The sequence below is a fragment of the Copadichromis virginalis genome, linkage group LG16, assembly GCF_057382275.1.
Source record: "Copadichromis virginalis isolate Kocher_CV1m ecotype Utaka linkage group LG16, C_Virginalis_male_GT1.1, whole genome shotgun sequence".
NCBI classification, from domain to species: domain Eukaryota; kingdom Metazoa; phylum Chordata; class Actinopteri; order Cichliformes; family Cichlidae; genus Copadichromis; species Copadichromis virginalis.
This window is the reverse complement of record NC_140633.1, coordinates 31,393,385-31,410,875: the sequence shown is the minus strand read 5'-3', so window position 1 is coordinate 31,410,875 and position 17,491 is coordinate 31,393,385. Positions and strand designations below refer to the sequence as shown.

Here is a 17,491-nt window from a genome sequence, read left to right as displayed (position 1 = left end):
TTTACTGTATCCAAAAATGAAAAAGTAAAAAAATTGCACATACAATAAGTCTCCTTTTTAAAACCAGACTACTGCTAAGAAGTTCTGAAAGTCATGAAAAGAAAAAAAAAATAAACAGAAATATATGCAGATCTGGAGAACAATACACGAACTAATATTCCCACCAATGGGACCACCACTGCCTTGTGAAATACATAATCCCTTTCTGTAAGAAGATGATATTTGGCAGCCACCTCCATCTACTGTAACATTGTGCCTATGGTCTTTTTGCTTCTTTAGGAGAGCCACTGGCTGAGCATTTGAAGTTTTAATCTGGCGCTCCAGAGACTAAGGTCACCTTTCACTATCCCCCCCCCTCTCTCTCTTTTATTTGCTCTTGCTTAGTTCTGGCAACCCTGCCATTTCACACACTATTAAAAGAAATCTGCTAATGCAAGGAATGAGGTCCTTGGCTTGTGGAATGGAAAATGATAGCATTTCTGAATTCTGTCTCTCTAAAAAAGACCCTGGGCGTCTTGTGCAGGGTTTATGACCCTAAGATTAGTCACTTTTTGGTGCTGGATGTACTGCCTTGGGCTATTTCTGCCAGAAACTGATTTTCATATTGATGTGCGACGTTGAACCCTCTCCAGTCCACATATTGGCTCATGCATCACCTGGACTGTGCAGCTGTCAAGCCTCAGTGATAGCAAGTGAAGCAGACAATTCCTCTGTTAATAAATAAACAAGTGAGGGTGCAAGTACGTATAATATTCCAGGCTCGAGGCATCCAACTACGCACCGCACATTTCATTAACATTAACATTGCATGATGTTCAATTTCAATTTGTCCTGATTTCCTGTTACAAAGCATAATTATGGCATGTTTATATATTACTTGTGTCAAGAATAATAATACCACCACATCTTGAGCCGCCTTCACTTTGTCATTGAGTATTGTAGTCTTCTCTCCTGAGCAAATTTGTTTTTATTGGGCTTTTCCTTTTAAGCAACAGAAATTGGAATGAAAAAAAAAAACCCCAAAAAGATACATGCAAATGGATAAAACTTCTTACCAGTCTTTACTTGCACTTATATATCTGTGTGGATATATAGCAACATGGCTAAAAGTAAGACCAGGTTACTAACACTGTATGCGATATACTTTATACTACTGGCCTTTTTACACTTGTCAAGGAAGAGAAAAAAAGAGCAGTTGGGGAATTACATGGAGCACAGCTTTGCATGCATTACACAGAGAAGACTAAGGAGAGATTATCCAGAGCCAGATGTGTCTCTCTCCAAGGAAAAAACACGCAGTCCGCTAAGAAGCAGCAATATCCTGCCGCTAGTAAGCGTCAAACAGCAGGGCGTTGACGGTCGGCTGTCTGGAGCATCGTGCCGGCTGTCTTTGAATTTGCAAGATTTCAGGTTTAGGAAGCAGTCGTCTTTTAATGTTGTCGACACATCCTCCATCATACTTTAGACAAGTGTTTTCCAAGTTGACTGATAGACGGTAATGCAGCATTAACTTCTGTTTGCTCACAGGCAAATGTCATCTGTTTATTTCTGAGAAAGAAAATGTGGGGTTCAAGTTTGTCTATGAGCAGAGCAGCTTTTTCCCAGCAAAAGAGACCGTCATGCAAAGAGTCCGGAGCATTGCAACACTGAAACCCTTAAACTAGATCTGTACACACTATATTACTTTGGGTTCCTAACATTGCCATGCCCACTTCCTCTGGTTTAATTGTAATAAATGTGTTTGATGTCTTCGATGAGCATTTCAGTGTTATGACATTCTGTAGTTCATGAGCTATGACTCCATAGCACAGAAACCAGCATGCTTCTCTAGGTGCAGAATTGTGTTTTATTGAACCAGGGCTTGTCAGCATTTTTGGTGAGCTGGTAAAATATAATTGTGTCATCCTTTATAAAGCAGTGTTGGGTTGACAGCACCCACAGAAGCTTCATTCCTCTGCTTTTTATTGGGGTGTGAAGAAGGGACATTCTCTTGGTGATGAATAATGTCTCTCTCGCATGAAGTCAAGGTAAAACACACTCACAGTGGTGGTGTGCTCCACTGGATGTACATGGATCATTTAAAATGAAATCAATTCAGCTGAAGAATTAGAGCTGGTTGCCGTAATGGTTTTTATCTGACACCCATCAATACCTCTATTGATTTGCAAGTAGGATCGAATCTTGTAAGGACTGAGTGAAAAAAAAATTAAAAATAGATACAAATTTGGCACAAAAATATCAAAGTACTATTGCAGCAAATGCACTTAAGTAAAGTGACATCTGTTAATGATTTTCTCTGTTCCCTAATGCTAAGTGTTTGAATGTTTAATATACCAAAGTCAGAAATGTTTTAAATCTAAATCTCTTCATGTTTTTGTAACAACACTGAACTTGTGCATATATTCTCCAGTTGGTTCTCTGCTTATGTGTAATTCAGAAAAAATCTAATCACATTTTTCTATACAATTTAATCATTTCCTCTCTTAAAGAAACAAACATCAGATGACAAATATACCCCAGAACACCTGCACTACAATATATCAAGATCAGCGACCATCTTTGTGTTCAGGTTCTTACCGGGGCTATAAACACCTGTTTATGGATACAAAGAAACAACAGTTTCACATTTCTTTATAACTGATTTTGTCAGAAACACTATGAGGCCAAATAAGGACCAGAGGATCCTGTTCATAAGTTATTAAGGCAGGGAGGGGTCGCATCAGGGACTCCCGCTTTAAATAGAGCTCCAAAGTTTCCAACTTCATTTCCTATGCACAATCAAGCTCAGACCCAAGAGATGGAGGATATTTAAGGTCCGATGAATGGATGTGAGCCAGAAACGGCATTTAATAAAAGCAAAAGACGAGATACAAGTTGATTAATGCAATGAGGAATAATAAAGCCATAGCAGATCTGCGGGGAAATGTAAGGTCTTATTTTCTTTTTCTCTTGACAGGGATTAAGTACAAATATCCCTGCTACTGGTATTAACTTCTGGCAGGATTGCTCTGTTTCATGATCAGTTTTTACTCCAAGTCCTGTATCTCTTCACTAATACAGCTGCAAAAGAGGGAGAGAGAGAAAGACATCATCTTCAGTAATAACAGTAATAAAACATAGCTGATATCATCTACAGGGTTCAAACGATAAAGGTGTTGAAAGGCCTCTGTCGATACACTGAAGTCACTGATAGTTAGGATGGCAACATTCAGTATCTTTAATTTGGCATTTTCCAAGCCATGACTCAATGATTTCTCAGTGTTTCCTGCAGATTTCCTTTCTTATCCTTTGCAACAGCATCGCTAAACCTCTAAACATTACTTATTTATTTTCCATTGAATCCCAGACTAATTAAATTCTTGCAGCTCTTTCAGGCAGACTGACCCACATCACCAGTGTGGCTATAGAGCCCGGGATATATTAAAGTTAAACATATGAGTGTGCACAATCCATAGTTATAGTATTATGAACATTAAAAGTATGCAAATGTTTTTTTAAGATAAATAAAAAAATAGTTCTGCTCTAATCATGTCAGAGAAACCTAGTAGTTAATAAAAGCACAGCTTGTATATCAAACAAACCCTATTTGAGCAACAACTTCAAGAGAAAATCTCTTATTCTGCATTAGGTTTCCTTTTTAAAAAAAACTCTTCTTCCACTTCCCACACAATGACAAGCACAGCCCCAAACCCTGAACCTTGTGAGGGGCATTTAGTGGGGGTAAACGTCACAGAGTGTAATTAAAGAGGAGCTTGCCCTCAGGAACTCTCCCAGTTGACAAAGCGAGTAAGTGACAGTGTCTGTTTTTTATTTTTTTCCATCAAACCAGCAAATATTGACTTAAAAGAGCATGGCTTAGAGAAATATCAAGTTGTTTCACAAAATTGTTATCACTGTTTGTCAGACACATATAGAATTCTTCTAAAGTGGCCCGTTTTTCATTTCAACTTTTTTCCTCTCGACACAAGTTAAACGACTGTGCTAGAAAAAAGAAAGTCTAAACTAGTATGATTTATGAAATCATCAAATGTGTGTTATCTGTAATTGATCAAAAATATGAACAGAAGCGGTCAATTAGTGGCGTGTTTGTCCTGCTTTATCTGTCCCACTAATGGCACTTCTGGAATAAATATGGTGCCATATCTTATCTGTGGCAATTCTCCATATTCACACCCACAGGAACGGTCCTGTACATCAGGCTATAAGGCCTTGAATCGCTAGATTAATGAGACAGACAAAGGTAAACTTGATTAGAGTAGAGTCACCCCATTCCACCCTTTCTGATTTGTAGTTAATCGCCTTGGATTGATTTAAGCTTTTGATTCTATAAGATCACTTCTGCGCAGCAGAATTTGCACCGACTTGAAGAGAAGAGAAATTTTTCAGCAGGAATTTCCACCTTGTTTTCTATCGACTGCTAATTGACGTTAGATAAAATTCCAAACTAAGAAAAGTCCCGGGAATCATCAATCAAATAGCCATATTCTGCTGTACTCAGACCTATGGAGGACAGCTGCTATATAACAACGGCTGCTAAACAGGACTAATTCTCTAGAATGAAATATGCTGCAGAGGACGGCCATTTACAGGACCGGTATCAGAGCTATATTTCAAGGCCCAGCCGCAGCCTCTGCCCATTAAAGTGTGTGTGATGTATTTTAGGGCCGGTTTATGTCCTGCTCTTTTCTCAAAGAGGGCTACACACTGACATAATGGCTGATAGAAGATGCTTCTGGGCCAGCAGTGGCTCTCCATACAGAGTAAACCAGAGTAGAGGCTATATTATTAAAGAAGATAGACATCTGAAGAGTCAATTTGGCCAAACCGTGTGAATTCAGATTAGAGAAATACCAAAAATGTCATCGCTGCTTTCGTTTTTATTTGCCTTTACAAATAAATGCTAGCACTGGTATCATAAATGTGCATTTAGTGGCTGGGATTAGGTTTATCCCTACCAGCTTTAGTATTCTAGGATACACTAGCATCAGCAAGACTGTTGGAAACCATTTTACAGCAGAATAAAGGTACGCATATGGAAAACAATGCACATTACTTGACCTCCACAGTTGCTATATTTATGGGTTAACACTGCTTCTGTATGTGCACTTATCAGCACCTATTACACGTGAAAACAAATGGTGTGAAGTTATGGTCAACAAAATAACAAGGTAATTTCTTTATACGCGTTAGGTGCAGTAGGTGTGACGATGATATCTCCTAGTGAGCAAAAACAATGCTGTTTTTTAAAATCGTTTTTCTGTTTTACTCTGGTTTAGCTTTTAAATTTTACATGTGATACTTTTTAGCAGTGATATATTAAATTCATTAATTACAGGAGAATTAAAGCAGCTGTGAATGAAGCATATTCTCTGCCTAACAACACGTGCCAAAGACGTTTGCTGAGCCAAGAAAATAATTTTAAAAACAGCCCTACTAGTGGGTACAGCACATAATTTAAGGCATACCAGTAGTCACACTTTGAACACATGGCCTGTTTCCTCATTGCCCCTAAAGATTGAAGACACAACTTAGAAGTTCAGCTCTGATTGCCCGCCAGATGGCCATACCGGAGAGATCACTTTTCTGAGAAAGACTTTCACCTAGAGGCTTCCTCAATCATGTTAAAATTTTACTGCAGCATCTGACATCTGACCAGCGTGCTGCATGGCCAATATGGGAAGAAAGTAGTTATGGAACCCACAGCTTTCTCTGCATCGTCTGCATAATAAAAAGCCCGTGAGTTTCATAAGCAAATAGAAATCTGCATCACGCACCCTTCAAAGACGTGGCTTGTCATTATGGCATCAGCTAATAAGCAGGTGGCAGGAAGTAAATAAAAACAATATCCAGCTAATAATATGACAATACCCAGCTGTTCGGCACTTCTGAGTATAATCAATCACCTGAACAACAAGGTGATCTATAAAAATTTCATCACATTTATCTAGTGGAGAACTTCTACCCTGATAAGACACCAACTGCCACATGAAGTAAATAGTTCTTGAAGAACATTAGTGGCAAGCAGTGTATTGAGGTTGATTATCTCTGTGACTAATGCTCTGTCACTCTGTGGTATGAGAGGGCCCAGCGAGGACCCCCAGTAATGGAGCCTGAGCAGGTGCTGAAAGCCCATTGACATCAGGGGGGAGTGCACTGACAAGAATTTCTGATGAATTTCAATTACTGATCTATTAAAGCTAATGAGGTAAATGAACAGCCAGAATACATTTGCCAGATAGCTTGAGACAAGACCTCAGCCGTTCCACTGGATTTTGTGCGTATGTGGCCACAGCAGATGGCATAACGCCAGTGTAGAAATGAAATAACTGGGCGAGTGGGGGCTGAAAATGTAACAGTCAAATAACCACTGGTAGCTCGGGAATTAAATGCTTAATATTAAGCACACTGATATGGCTAATAAAAGTTTCCACCGTTTGCTGTCATGGCCTTACTGAATGTAGGGATAGCATGCCACCAAGTGGAGTTAGTACAACATAGCATAATGCAGGTTCACCTGCATTTTGAGAGTTGCAGCACCATCTGCAGGCTTTATTGTGAACAGCAGTTTATTTAAATAATAAAAAAAGATACCCTCTTTGAACTCATGTTTGAACTAGCTAATCATGTGACACCTCATGGATATCAGATTGTGCACAATGATAAATATTGATCAGCTAGTCACATTCTTAATCAGAGTTCAGCAAAGACCTGCCAGCTCAGCACAACTCAATATGTATGATCTATCAGTGATAATTAATGTTATAAAATAAATATTCTTTTTTTGTATTTAGTATCTTTTGGAATTTTTTTAATCCCATTTGAAAATACATTGTGTCAACTAAGACTATACCAAAAGTTGTCTTCATTTTGCTAATAAATAAAGTGCTTTGTTATTTTTTTATACTGTAAGATAAAAATGAAAAAGGTTAAATCTGCTGCAAACCATAATGTCATATTAACACTGATTTAAAAAAAAATATTACGGAATAGCTGCCTAATTAGGCTACAGATGCTGCATATGTGAAACAACACTGGCATCCAATGTTTCTTTAGGTTTAAGATTCAACTGAGAACAAAACAACCTTGATGGCTGAAAAAAAAAAATTGTAAATATAGAGCAATAACTGGAAAACTTTGTAAAGCCGGGTGATTATTTTCTGTGGCTCTATCACAAGAGCTGACATTTTCCACACATTAGAGCTGTTCTAACTGTAAAGATATAGATTATAGAGACTTTATCTTAAAAGGTCATACCGATACTAAACTTGCTTACAGATTCGAAAAAGGCCAACGTTTGATCAAAGCGACTTAGTAGCTAAACGTATGTGTCTTCTTGTACAGCCACAACTTTTACTCACTCGAGATAAACTGAACTATATTGATTTTATTCATTCTTTCTGACAAACTTACAGAATAAAGATCCAGCGGAATAGATGGACACTTCTCCACAGCATATATTTAAGCATGAACAAGAATGCAGCTCAGATCGCTGTTGAACAACACTTTGCCATCCTTCTCTGCGCTGCACTTTCTCCTTAGAAGATCTAACATGCCCGCTCTGATCTCTGGGGTGAAGGACTCGTGGAATTTGTCGCTTCCTGTCATGAAACTCAGCAGGCGTTCTCCATGGCAGCTGCCTGGATTGAAGCACTCGGTAATGTCGAAGGCGTTGGGAGCTGAATGCTCATCGTATTTCAGACCCAGGCTCTTCAGACAGGCAATGACCTCTGCTGATGAACGGTACTCTTTAATGACACCTACACACAGCTCCTTGCTGTAAGTCTTCCACAAGGTGTTCCATCCACTGTTGGCTGGATAGTGTGATATTGAAAATCACATACATTTCTGAATAAAAAAATACTTCAAACAAAAGTAGTCAAGAGGATTTACTCAAAATATAAAAGTAAAAAGTAGCTCCTTGAAGGCCAGCTATGTGCAAACCTAACAGAACTTCATTATAAATATAATAACTCAATATTATTAATGGAATATAAACTTTAATTCAACTTAAATTTAAACCTAAAGTAGCTGTTTTTAAGTTTCCCCTTCAAATGCATTAAATACAAAACAAAAATGCTCAGATATGGATTTTATATACAAAATATAACCCCAAGAGGGCACCATTGTTCCAGCGCAAAGAGAAAAATATGTTTGAAACAAGGCTCATCTCTGGTAAAAACAGGAGCATAAAACAAATATGTTCTCAAAAATGTATAGTATACTTTATTTACATTCACACAATCTGAATTTGACACCTTTAAACTGTTATACTGCGGACTAATTAATTAAGGATAATTAAAATCAAGTTCGGCTTACCTGCTTCGACGATGATCATAAGTCTGCCGTTAGCTTTTAGAAGGCTGTGGTAAAAGCTGATAGTTTCACAAAGGTTTTCCACATAATAGATCATCTGTACGGGGGAACATTATGGGGAGAACTTTCTAAAGCTTGAATGAATTAAGTGTTATCATTTACAATAAATCTGCTAGGACATTTCGTCAGAGGTTGCTTGACAATTTATCACACTAATTACACATTTATCTGTCAGAATACACTCTACTCCCACTGCGGTCCCCACTGAATTCAAGCAGCAGTACAGGATTTAGTGAGGACCCAAATATATCTCATTGTTAACAGAGTCAGACAAGGATATTACACTTTACAATACTTATACTTTATAGTTTGCAGTAGATTTTAGCTCACCACAATCCCACCTTAGGCGAGAAGACAAGACACCATAGAGTGACAAAGCAAATTCTAGAATTCCCGCTATTCTTTTGCCATGAATCTGCAGAAGGAAAACTCGTAATACCTGAATCATGTGTATGAAATCAAATTTCTTCATCTCGCCCTTCGTTTTCACTTGCTTTACATAGTCCTCGCTGCTCATGATGTTCCAGCCAAATGGGATCTTCTGAAGACTGGCAGTCTTTGCTACCAAAGCTTTAAGATGAACAAAACCAAATAGCCATCAATAACATTGAGATCTATGCTTATGTATATGCGATACATCAAAACACTGATTACACTGAGATAAAACGCTGGCAGACATCATTTAAGAGAATGAACTACTTTAAGAACATATAAAGAAAAGTAAAAATAAATATGGGGAGATGCGATTGTAGTCTTCTTCGTTGGTGTACATGAGAAGACCACAAAACAAAGAACCAAAAAACAGCTGATGCATTCACATGAAAGTAACATCAGCAGACGTATCAGTAGTTTGGGGTTTGTTCCTATGCATAACAACAGAGCAGCCACCAGGCCCAGGCTCTTCCAGCAGCCACCAGGCACAGGCTCCTGCAGCAGCCACCAGGCCCAGGATCCTCCTGCAGCAGCCACCAGGCCTAGGCTCTTCCAGCAGCCACCAGGCCCAGGCTCTTCCAGCAGCCACCAGGCCCAGGATCCTCCAGCAGCCACCAGGCCCAGGCTCTTCCAGCAGCCACCAGGCCCAGGATCCTACTGCTCCACCAGGCCCAGGCTCTTCCAGCAGCCACCAGGCCCAGGATCCTCCAGCAGCCACCAGGCCCAGGCTCTTCCAGCAGCCACTAGGCCCAGGATCCTACTGCTCCACCAGGCCCAGGATCCTCCAGCAGCCACTGGGCCCAGGATCCTCTAGCAAGGCACCAACAAGTAAATCAACAGTGACAAGACGGTGAACGGAGCGAGCAAGACAACAAGCTCAATGGGGCCTAAGAGAACACCGAACGCCGATGAAATTGAGGACATCAAAAAGTCATTGGACTTTCTAACTGAGGAAACATCAGCTATCAAGCTACAACAGAAATATATCCTAGACTTAGTCGAGGAAATAAGGTCGCTACGTAACCAGAATGCAGAGAAGGAGAAACGGATCGTCTATCTGGAGAGCAGGGTCGCGGACCTGGAGCAATATACCAGAATGAACGACGTGATCATCACAGGGCTGTACATAAAACCCCGGTCATATGCTCGGGCTGTGACTGCTGGCAGTAAAGAGGAGCAAGGAGATCTGGATGGGAGCTCTGCGGAGCAACAAGTAGCTGGTTTCTTGCAGTCGAAAGGGATCGACCTGGACTGTAATAACATCGAGGCATGCCACCCCTTGCCCAGGAGAAATGCTAGTGATAAACCAGCTATCATCATAAGATTTGTAAACAGGAAACACAAGAATGCACTGCTGAAGCAGGGGAGGAAACTAAAAGGATCGAACGTCTACATGAATGACCATCTAACCAAATCCAATGCTGACATAGCGAAGAAAGCACGATACCTAAAGAAACTGGGTAAAATTCAGAACACCTGGACTGCAAACTGTAAAATATTTATAAAGCTCAACGGTACACCGGAGGAAGCCAAGGTGCTGGTCATCAAATGCATCCAGGATCTGGAAAAATATTAACAGGTCACTTGACTACAAAGGCAAGGAGCGGGACAAACAATCTACAGTCATCAAAGCAGGTAATAGAAGACAACAACGGAAGCTAAAGCGTAACGTATTCAAGGATGAAACAATCAATTAATTCATTATCTGGGAATTATACATTGCTACCACAAAGGATTGCTAATCAGGAGATAAATTCACCAGTAAACACGGAATACAAAACACACTTCACAGAGCAGGACATTGATCCAGAACTGAACTTTTTTAACATCAAAAATACCTGCTACTATCATACTGAAGAACAATTCAACAAAACTGTCAAGGTCGACGGCAAAATATCTATAATCCACTTTAATAGTAGAAGTTTATATGCAAATTTTCACAAAATAAGGGAATATTTAAGCAAATTTACACATCCATTCAGTGTGATTGCAGTATCTGAAACATGGATTAATAAACAGAAAGGAGAGGACTTTGTAATAGATGGATATGAATTAAATCTTACAAATAGAAAGAATAAGAATGGCGGTGGTGTGGCCTTGTTTGTGGATAAAAATTTAAAATACAAGATGGTAGAAAAAATGACGGTGGCGGTAGATAATATATTAGAGTGTGTAACAATAGAAATTAGTATGGGAAAAGAGAAAAATGTCATTGTAAGCTGTATATATAGAACACCAGGTTCTAATATTGAAATTTTTAAGGAGTGGGTAGATAAAACATTCATTAGGACAAATCAAAAAGTCATGTTCATTTGTGGGGATTTTAACATAGATCTACTAAATCCAAACAAGCAGAGAGCGACAGAGGAATTTATTAATACAATGTATAGCTTGGGACTTTTTCCAGTGATCACTAAGCCCAGCAGGATTACAGCACAGTCGGCAACCCTAATAGACAATATATTTACTAATGAAATAGAAAATAGAACCATAAGTGGTCTCCTAATTAATGACATCAGTGATCATCTACCTGTTTTTATAGTGTATAACAGCAATTACAGGAAGGTTAAACAGCAAAACACAATAAAATACAAACGAGTGAGAACAGAAGAGTCAATAAACGCATTCAAAAGTGATTTACTCAAGCAAGAATGGGAGATGCTGTATAAGGAAAAAAATATTGATAAAGCTTATGAGATTTTTTTAGGAAAATTTAAACTGTTATATAATAGTCATTGCCCAGTAAAGAAATATAGTAAAAAACAAAAATATGCAGAGTGCCCATGGATTACAAAAGGATTGCAAAATGCATGTAAGAAGAAAAATACCTTATACAGAGAATTTATAATGAACAGAAGCACAGAAGCTGAAAATAAATACAAGAAATATAAAAATAAATTAACGAGTATTTTAAGGTCATGTAAAAAGGAATACTATGAAAAATTACTGATTATGAATAAAAATAATATTAAAGGGATCTGGAAAACATTAAATACCATCATCAAAAAGGGCTCGGGGCAGGCAGACTATCCTTCGTATTTCGCAAATAATGATAGAAATATTACTAATATGAGAGATGTGGTAAATGAGTTCAATAAATTCTTTGTAAGTGTTGGGCCAGACTTGGCTGAAACAATTCCTGATATAACAGATTCTGTAGAGAAAGAAACTAGACTCATTGACCGCAATCCTCATTCAATGTTCTTAACGGTGGTGGAAGAAATGGAAATCATTGATATTGTTGGGAAATCACAAACAAAAAACTCTACAGACTCTGACGACATTGATATGGAAATCGTTAAGAGAGTGATAGAGGGCATTTCCAAACCCTTAACACACATTTGCAATTTGTCCTTACAAACTGGTACATTCCCAAAACAAATGAAAACAGCTAAAGTAACACCACTGTTTAAAAATGGTGACAGACACCAATTCACAAATTATAGGCCTGTCTCTCTACTTTCTCAATTTTCAAAAATACTGGAAAAAGTCTTTAGTAATAGACTTGACAAATTTATAGATAAACACAAAATAATAACGGATAGTCAGTATGGTTTCAGATCAAATAGATCAACATCATTGGCATTAATGGAACTGATCGAAAATATCACCAACAATATAGATAAAAGACAATGTATAGTTAGTGTATTCATTGACCTAAAAAAAGCTTTTGACACAATTAATCATGACATATTACTTGATAAACTGGAGTACTACGGCATTAGAGGAGTGGTGTTAGAATGGGTAAAGAGTTATTTGAGAGACAGGCAGCAATTTGTGAAAATTGGGGAATATCAATCAGAGTGTATGGACATTGTTTGTGGAGTTCCGCAGGGGTCAGTATTGGGACCAAAGCTGTTTATCCTCTATATCAATGATATATGCAGAACATCAGATATACTACAGTTTATTCTATTTGCAGATGATACAAATATTTTTTGTGCTGGAGAGAACTTACAGCAGCTTTTGGAAATTGTCACACAAGAAATGATTAAACTGAAAACATGGTTTGATAGAAATAAGCTATCATTAAATTTGGAAAAAACTACATTTATGTTATTCGGAAATTGTAAAAAAGATGCAGGAGCAAAATTATTAGTAAACAATGTTGAAATAGAGCAAGTTTCGGATACAAAATTTCTGGGTGTGATAATAGATAACAAAATCTGCTGGAAACCTCACATAAAGCATATACAAGCCAAACTGTCAAGAAGCATCTCCGTACTAAGTAAAGTTAAATATTTTTTGCCTTCCAAATCACTCCGGGTACTTTATTGTTCACTTATATTGCCATATTTGGAATACTGTGTGGAAATTTGGGGAAACACATATAAAACTGCACTTCAACCAATATGTAAAATTAAAAAAAAAGCAATCAGGATGATTAATAAAGCAGGATTTAGAGACCATACTAACATCATGTTTTTGAAATTAAAAATACTGAAGTTTATGGATCTTATAAAATATAAAACTGCAAAAATTATGTACAAGGCCAGATACAATATGTTACCAGGAAATATACAGAGGATGTTCTATGACAGAGAAGGAGACTATGAATTGAGGGGGAAATTGAATCTAAGGATTCTTTAAAGCACGGTTAAAACCTTTTGTGTCACTATTTATGGGGTAAAACTGTGGAATAGTTTTACTATAGATCTACAGCAATGCTCAGGAATTAGTAAGTTCATGAAAATACTTCGAAAACTGATTTTGGAAGAATATGATACCGATAAAGATGATCACCCATTGTATGTATAAAAATATCAAATTATATCCAAATTATATCAATCACGGTAGCCAAGTTTATATAGGTTCTCCTCGTGTATCGTGTGGAGTATGTGATGATGGGAATTAGGTGAATTATGTGGGATCAATAAGATGTTGAGCAGGGGTAGGAATTAATAAGTATTTTCAGGTACTGCAACACAAATGAGTGCATGATGAATTTTAACAACACACAAAGTAACTACTTCTTTTGGCATTTTGAGAAAGCTCTAAATGTCAGCTGATAATGTTAGTACTTTCACTACTGGCACTAATACATCGGCTTTTCAGAAAGGTAAAGAAGAGCCTGAAGAGGAAACCCATCTGAAAATAGAGTAAAAATATTTCAACATGTGGTGTGAATGTGAATGGTTAATACCTTTGAAGTTGTCTGAGAGTTCAGAGCTGCCCTCCACAATGTCAGCAGTAATAGGAACAGCAGGGAATACAGACTGCAGCAGTGTGAGGATCTGAGCATCCACCTCACCTGGGGAAAAAAAAAAAAAAAAAAAATCAGGAAGTAAGAAGATTTTGAACACCTGTGGCTCCACATAACGCTTTAAAATGAAAATGCTCCAAAACATATAGTATAGAACACTTTAAAAAAACCCTGAAATTTATTTAGAAAAGTCAAAAATATATATAACGCAGATGTGTGTAATACTTCTTATCATTCTGATCAACAGAATCATTAACAGTTTGTTGTTTGATGTCATTGTGCAATAACCGCAGTGATCTATGACCTATATTGATCATATGTGGAGCCAAGTGCAATCTGCAATAGCTTTGACAGTGACTTTAATGTATTAATGCCCCCACAGACACTGTTATTATGAATTCTCTTTGTTGCACGCCTTTGAAGGGCATGGTAATCAGTTTAATTGGAGCTTTTTAACAGCGATTCTCAAACTTTTTCTGGCATGTCTCACTTCAGAAACCAAAAAAAAAAAAAAAGTATCCAGGATTACATTTTAGTGAAATAAAGGTCAGCATGACAACATCAGAAAACTCTTTTCTTCAAAAAACCCTGTTCGTTCAGCTGCTCCACTTTAATCTGTGGGGACTGCCACAGAGAACCACTGGTTTAAAACAAGTAAATATGTGATGGTCTTGAGTCTTTGACCCGTTTTTGAGTTTGTTATTTTGTTTTTGCAGAATATTAAGATGCTGATATTCAGTTTAGAGTGCCTCTGAGTTTTGTTAAGTTCTAGTTCCTAGCCCTTGTTTAATCATTTAGATCCCTCTCATGGCCAGTCTCTCAGTCTTGCTTCTGTGTCTTCTCCAACGTCTCCTGTGTAAGTTATTTGTGCCTCCTTGTGTAGTCCATCATGTCTGGTTATGCATGTTAAGTTCTCTCGCTCCCCCTGTTGCCTGCGTTTAGTCAGTCTGTGTCTCAGTGTGTGTTTCTCATAATTCCTTTGTTAGCCTCCTGTGCTGTGTGCGTTATGTTCAGTTTTGCTTCCTTGTCTCATTAGTTAGATTACTTTCAGCTGTGTTCCCACCTGTGTTCTGTTCCCTCATTTCCCCTTGTGTGCATTTATGTCTGCATCTCCCTCATACTCTGGCTGTTTGTTAGTTTCCTAGTTTTCCCCAGTTTGGTTTCATGTCCTCTGTATTTCCAGTAATAAAGCTTAAAGAGTTTTGAGTTCAGTCCTGTTTGTGAGCCTGCATTTTGGGCAGTGTTCCTGCCCACTTCACACTGCCACATGACAAAATAAGCCAGAACTACCACAGCACACATATACAATGGTCAGTAATGCTACTACAATTAATATTACACTTATTGTTATATTTGATCACATACCTCCACCACTTCCAACACCAAGAACGCTCAGGCTGCTTTTACCCTCTCCAATCCTGCATCAAAAATAAGAACGTTAATAAACCGTTAAAGAAAGTGTACAGTATGTGTGTCACAAGATGTATGCTGGAAAATTACGATCTTACAAAATTGCACTATGGAGCCTCTGTGTTATAGCTGTCTAATTTATTATGGCTGGTGCTAGGCTGGATCATTGAATAGATGGGTTGGCAGCTCAGTGGGTTGTACACAGCTCAGCTGCTTGCTTAATTTTTAAAACAGCTTCACTCCTGAATGGTGGTCTAAAAAGAGCATCTAAGAAGTGACTGTTTGAAAGCATGGATGTTTTCTTTTGTGAAAAAACTAATTACAGAGCTCAAAGCAAGAGCATTATGACAGCTGCTTTTCAAAACGATCAGCCCAAACCTCTAAACGATCACAAAATCTAAAAGGAAAATATGAAAATGTAAAAGCTGAAAGCCATACATCTTTTGTTATTAAGCATTTCACCTCTACTTACAATATGGAATTTAATCTATTGCAAACTATCAGACTACAGAATATCTCAAAGCATTTTTCATTTAATAAATAAGTTGGTGAGGTACATTTAGTTAAGTAAACAGTAGATGTTTGTGCTATCAAGTGAATAAAGACAAGTGTAAAGGATAAACTGCAAGTGTACTGTTGAATTCTTTCAGGGGGTTTATTAAAAAAATGACCAGTCTTGCTGAGCACAAGTTAACATTATTTCAATAGACAAATTGTGGATATTCAGGAGATCATGGTGAAAAGAAACTTTTTATAAGAGGGCTGTGCGGCAGTGAAAGAGACAAGAAACCCTTCTTCTAGTCTTCCCGTCTGTTTTAAATAGCTGTGTGACAAATATGGATAAAAATGTAATAACCAATCACAGCATAGCATCATCCATCAGGCTGATCCAATTTAGCACCAAATGGGTTGTTTTGACGTAGTAGGGACAATCTGAAAGAAATTGAGTTTTTGAATGAAAATTCAGATTGTGTGCGTGCACTGCAGCTTGCATGAAATTGTAGGCAATTTCTTCTGCCTTTAAAAAGACATTTTGAAGTTATCTGCACAGACCCTGGTGGGCTAAATTACCCCATTCCCTAAAACAGCACGTAACATAAGGAAGGCAACAATTTAAGCCTGGCTAACTAAATGGATAAATGCTCAAACGACTTTCCATAAACTAGCAGAGACCATACTGTGGTGGAACTTCAGGCGGTATAAAGCATCTACTGTTGACAAGTGGAGGACACAGATGCAACTTACGTCAAAGTTTTCCCATTCCAACCCTTGAGTACAGTCATTACTGTAGTGCTGCATGAGCAGTCTGTCCCCTACTCTTAGCTTGGAATATGGGTTATTACTTCAAGCATTTCATTTCCTGCTGTACCTTTTAAATTCTCTTGCTAGGAGATTGTTAACACACTGCACAATGGCCTTGTGCTCTCCTGAGTGTTCCAGATAGAACTGGAAAATGTGGACATTGTCACCCTCATAACAAGTGTGCTGTGCTTCTGCAGCCATGACTGATTCCTGCAATGCACAGAAATCAAAAACAACAACATAATCAAGTTGCTCACCACACTTTAATTATATAGTTACATCATAAGAATAAAAAAAAAATACCTTAAATAGCTGTAGCCTCTGTGGAAATCGAGTTCTTCCCCTTCTTTTGAGTTGCACACTTTACATTCCCTCCCACAAAGTGGGCTGGCTTCAAAGTAGTCTCTCTAAAGCACAAATAGTGGGCGTCCTGAACTGTTGGACTGGTTGTGGCGAATGAGGGCAGAGACCCAACTGCTCTCCCCCTTCTTTTAAGTTGTGGTGTTTCTCTTCTCTTCCACAAATGGGCTGGGCTTCAACATTTTCTCTGTAGAACAGAAATAGTGGGCTTTCCTCAACCTGTTCAATTGGCCTCACCTGCCCTTAACACTAACCAAACATATGCAAAGCATGCACCACTTTAGATGGTCTAAGATTCTGGTCCTAGATTTAGAACTGAAGAAGCTTCTTGAATGAGGGTTGCAGCATCTTGAAGCAACTTAAAGAAGTCCAGATGCTTTTCTTTCTAAGCTCTTTAGACTACGGTGACCT

The 17,491-nt window shown here is 38.1% G+C and overlaps 2 protein-coding genes across 2 annotated transcripts; one reads left to right on the top strand and one right to left on the bottom strand.

Annotated features, from left to right (window-relative positions):
• Window positions 1-2,448: 2,448 nt before the first annotated feature.
• LOC146691116 (histamine N-methyltransferase-like) lies at window positions 2,449-17,220 on the bottom strand. Its single transcript, XM_085434405.1, has 8 exons — window positions 17,024-17,220; window positions 16,788-16,930; window positions 15,374-15,426; window positions 13,949-14,056; window positions 8,813-8,943; window positions 8,317-8,410; window positions 7,411-7,811; window positions 2,449-3,060 (listed from the first exon to the last, which is right to left on the bottom strand). The coding sequence occupies exons 2-7, from the start codon at window positions 16,919-16,921 to the stop codon at window positions 7,459-7,461; spliced, it is 873 nt and encodes a 290-aa protein (XP_085290531.1). The 5' UTR covers window positions 16,922-16,930; window positions 17,024-17,220; the 3' UTR covers window positions 2,449-3,060; window positions 7,411-7,458.
• On the top strand, window positions 9,510-12,573 carry LOC146691117 (uncharacterized). Its single transcript, XM_085434406.1, has one exon. The coding sequence runs from the start codon at window positions 9,686-9,688 to the stop codon at window positions 10,379-10,381; it is 696 nt and encodes a 231-aa protein (XP_085290532.1). The 5' UTR covers window positions 9,510-9,685; the 3' UTR covers window positions 10,382-12,573.
• Window positions 17,221-17,491: the final 271 nt, after the last annotated feature.

What these genes read in the sequence shown, in the direction of transcription:
- LOC146691116 (XM_085434405.1), bottom strand. Translation starts at nt 16,921, where the DNA reads ATGGCTGCAGAAGCACAGCACACTTGTTATGAGGGTGACAATGTCCAC. An exon ending in ACTCTCAGACAACTTCAAAG is followed by an intron (nt 8,944 to 13,948) that starts GTATTAACCATT and finishes TTCATCTTAAAG; the next exon opens with CTTTGGTAGCAAAGACTGCC. An exon ending in TATGATCATCGTCGAAGCAG is followed by an intron (nt 7,812 to 8,316) that starts GTAAGCCGAACT and finishes CACACTATCCAG; the next exon opens with CCAACAGTGGATGGAACACC.
- LOC146691117 (XM_085434406.1), top strand. Translation starts at nt 9,686, where the DNA reads ATGGGGCCTAAGAGAACACCGAACGCCGATGAAATTGAGGACATCAAA.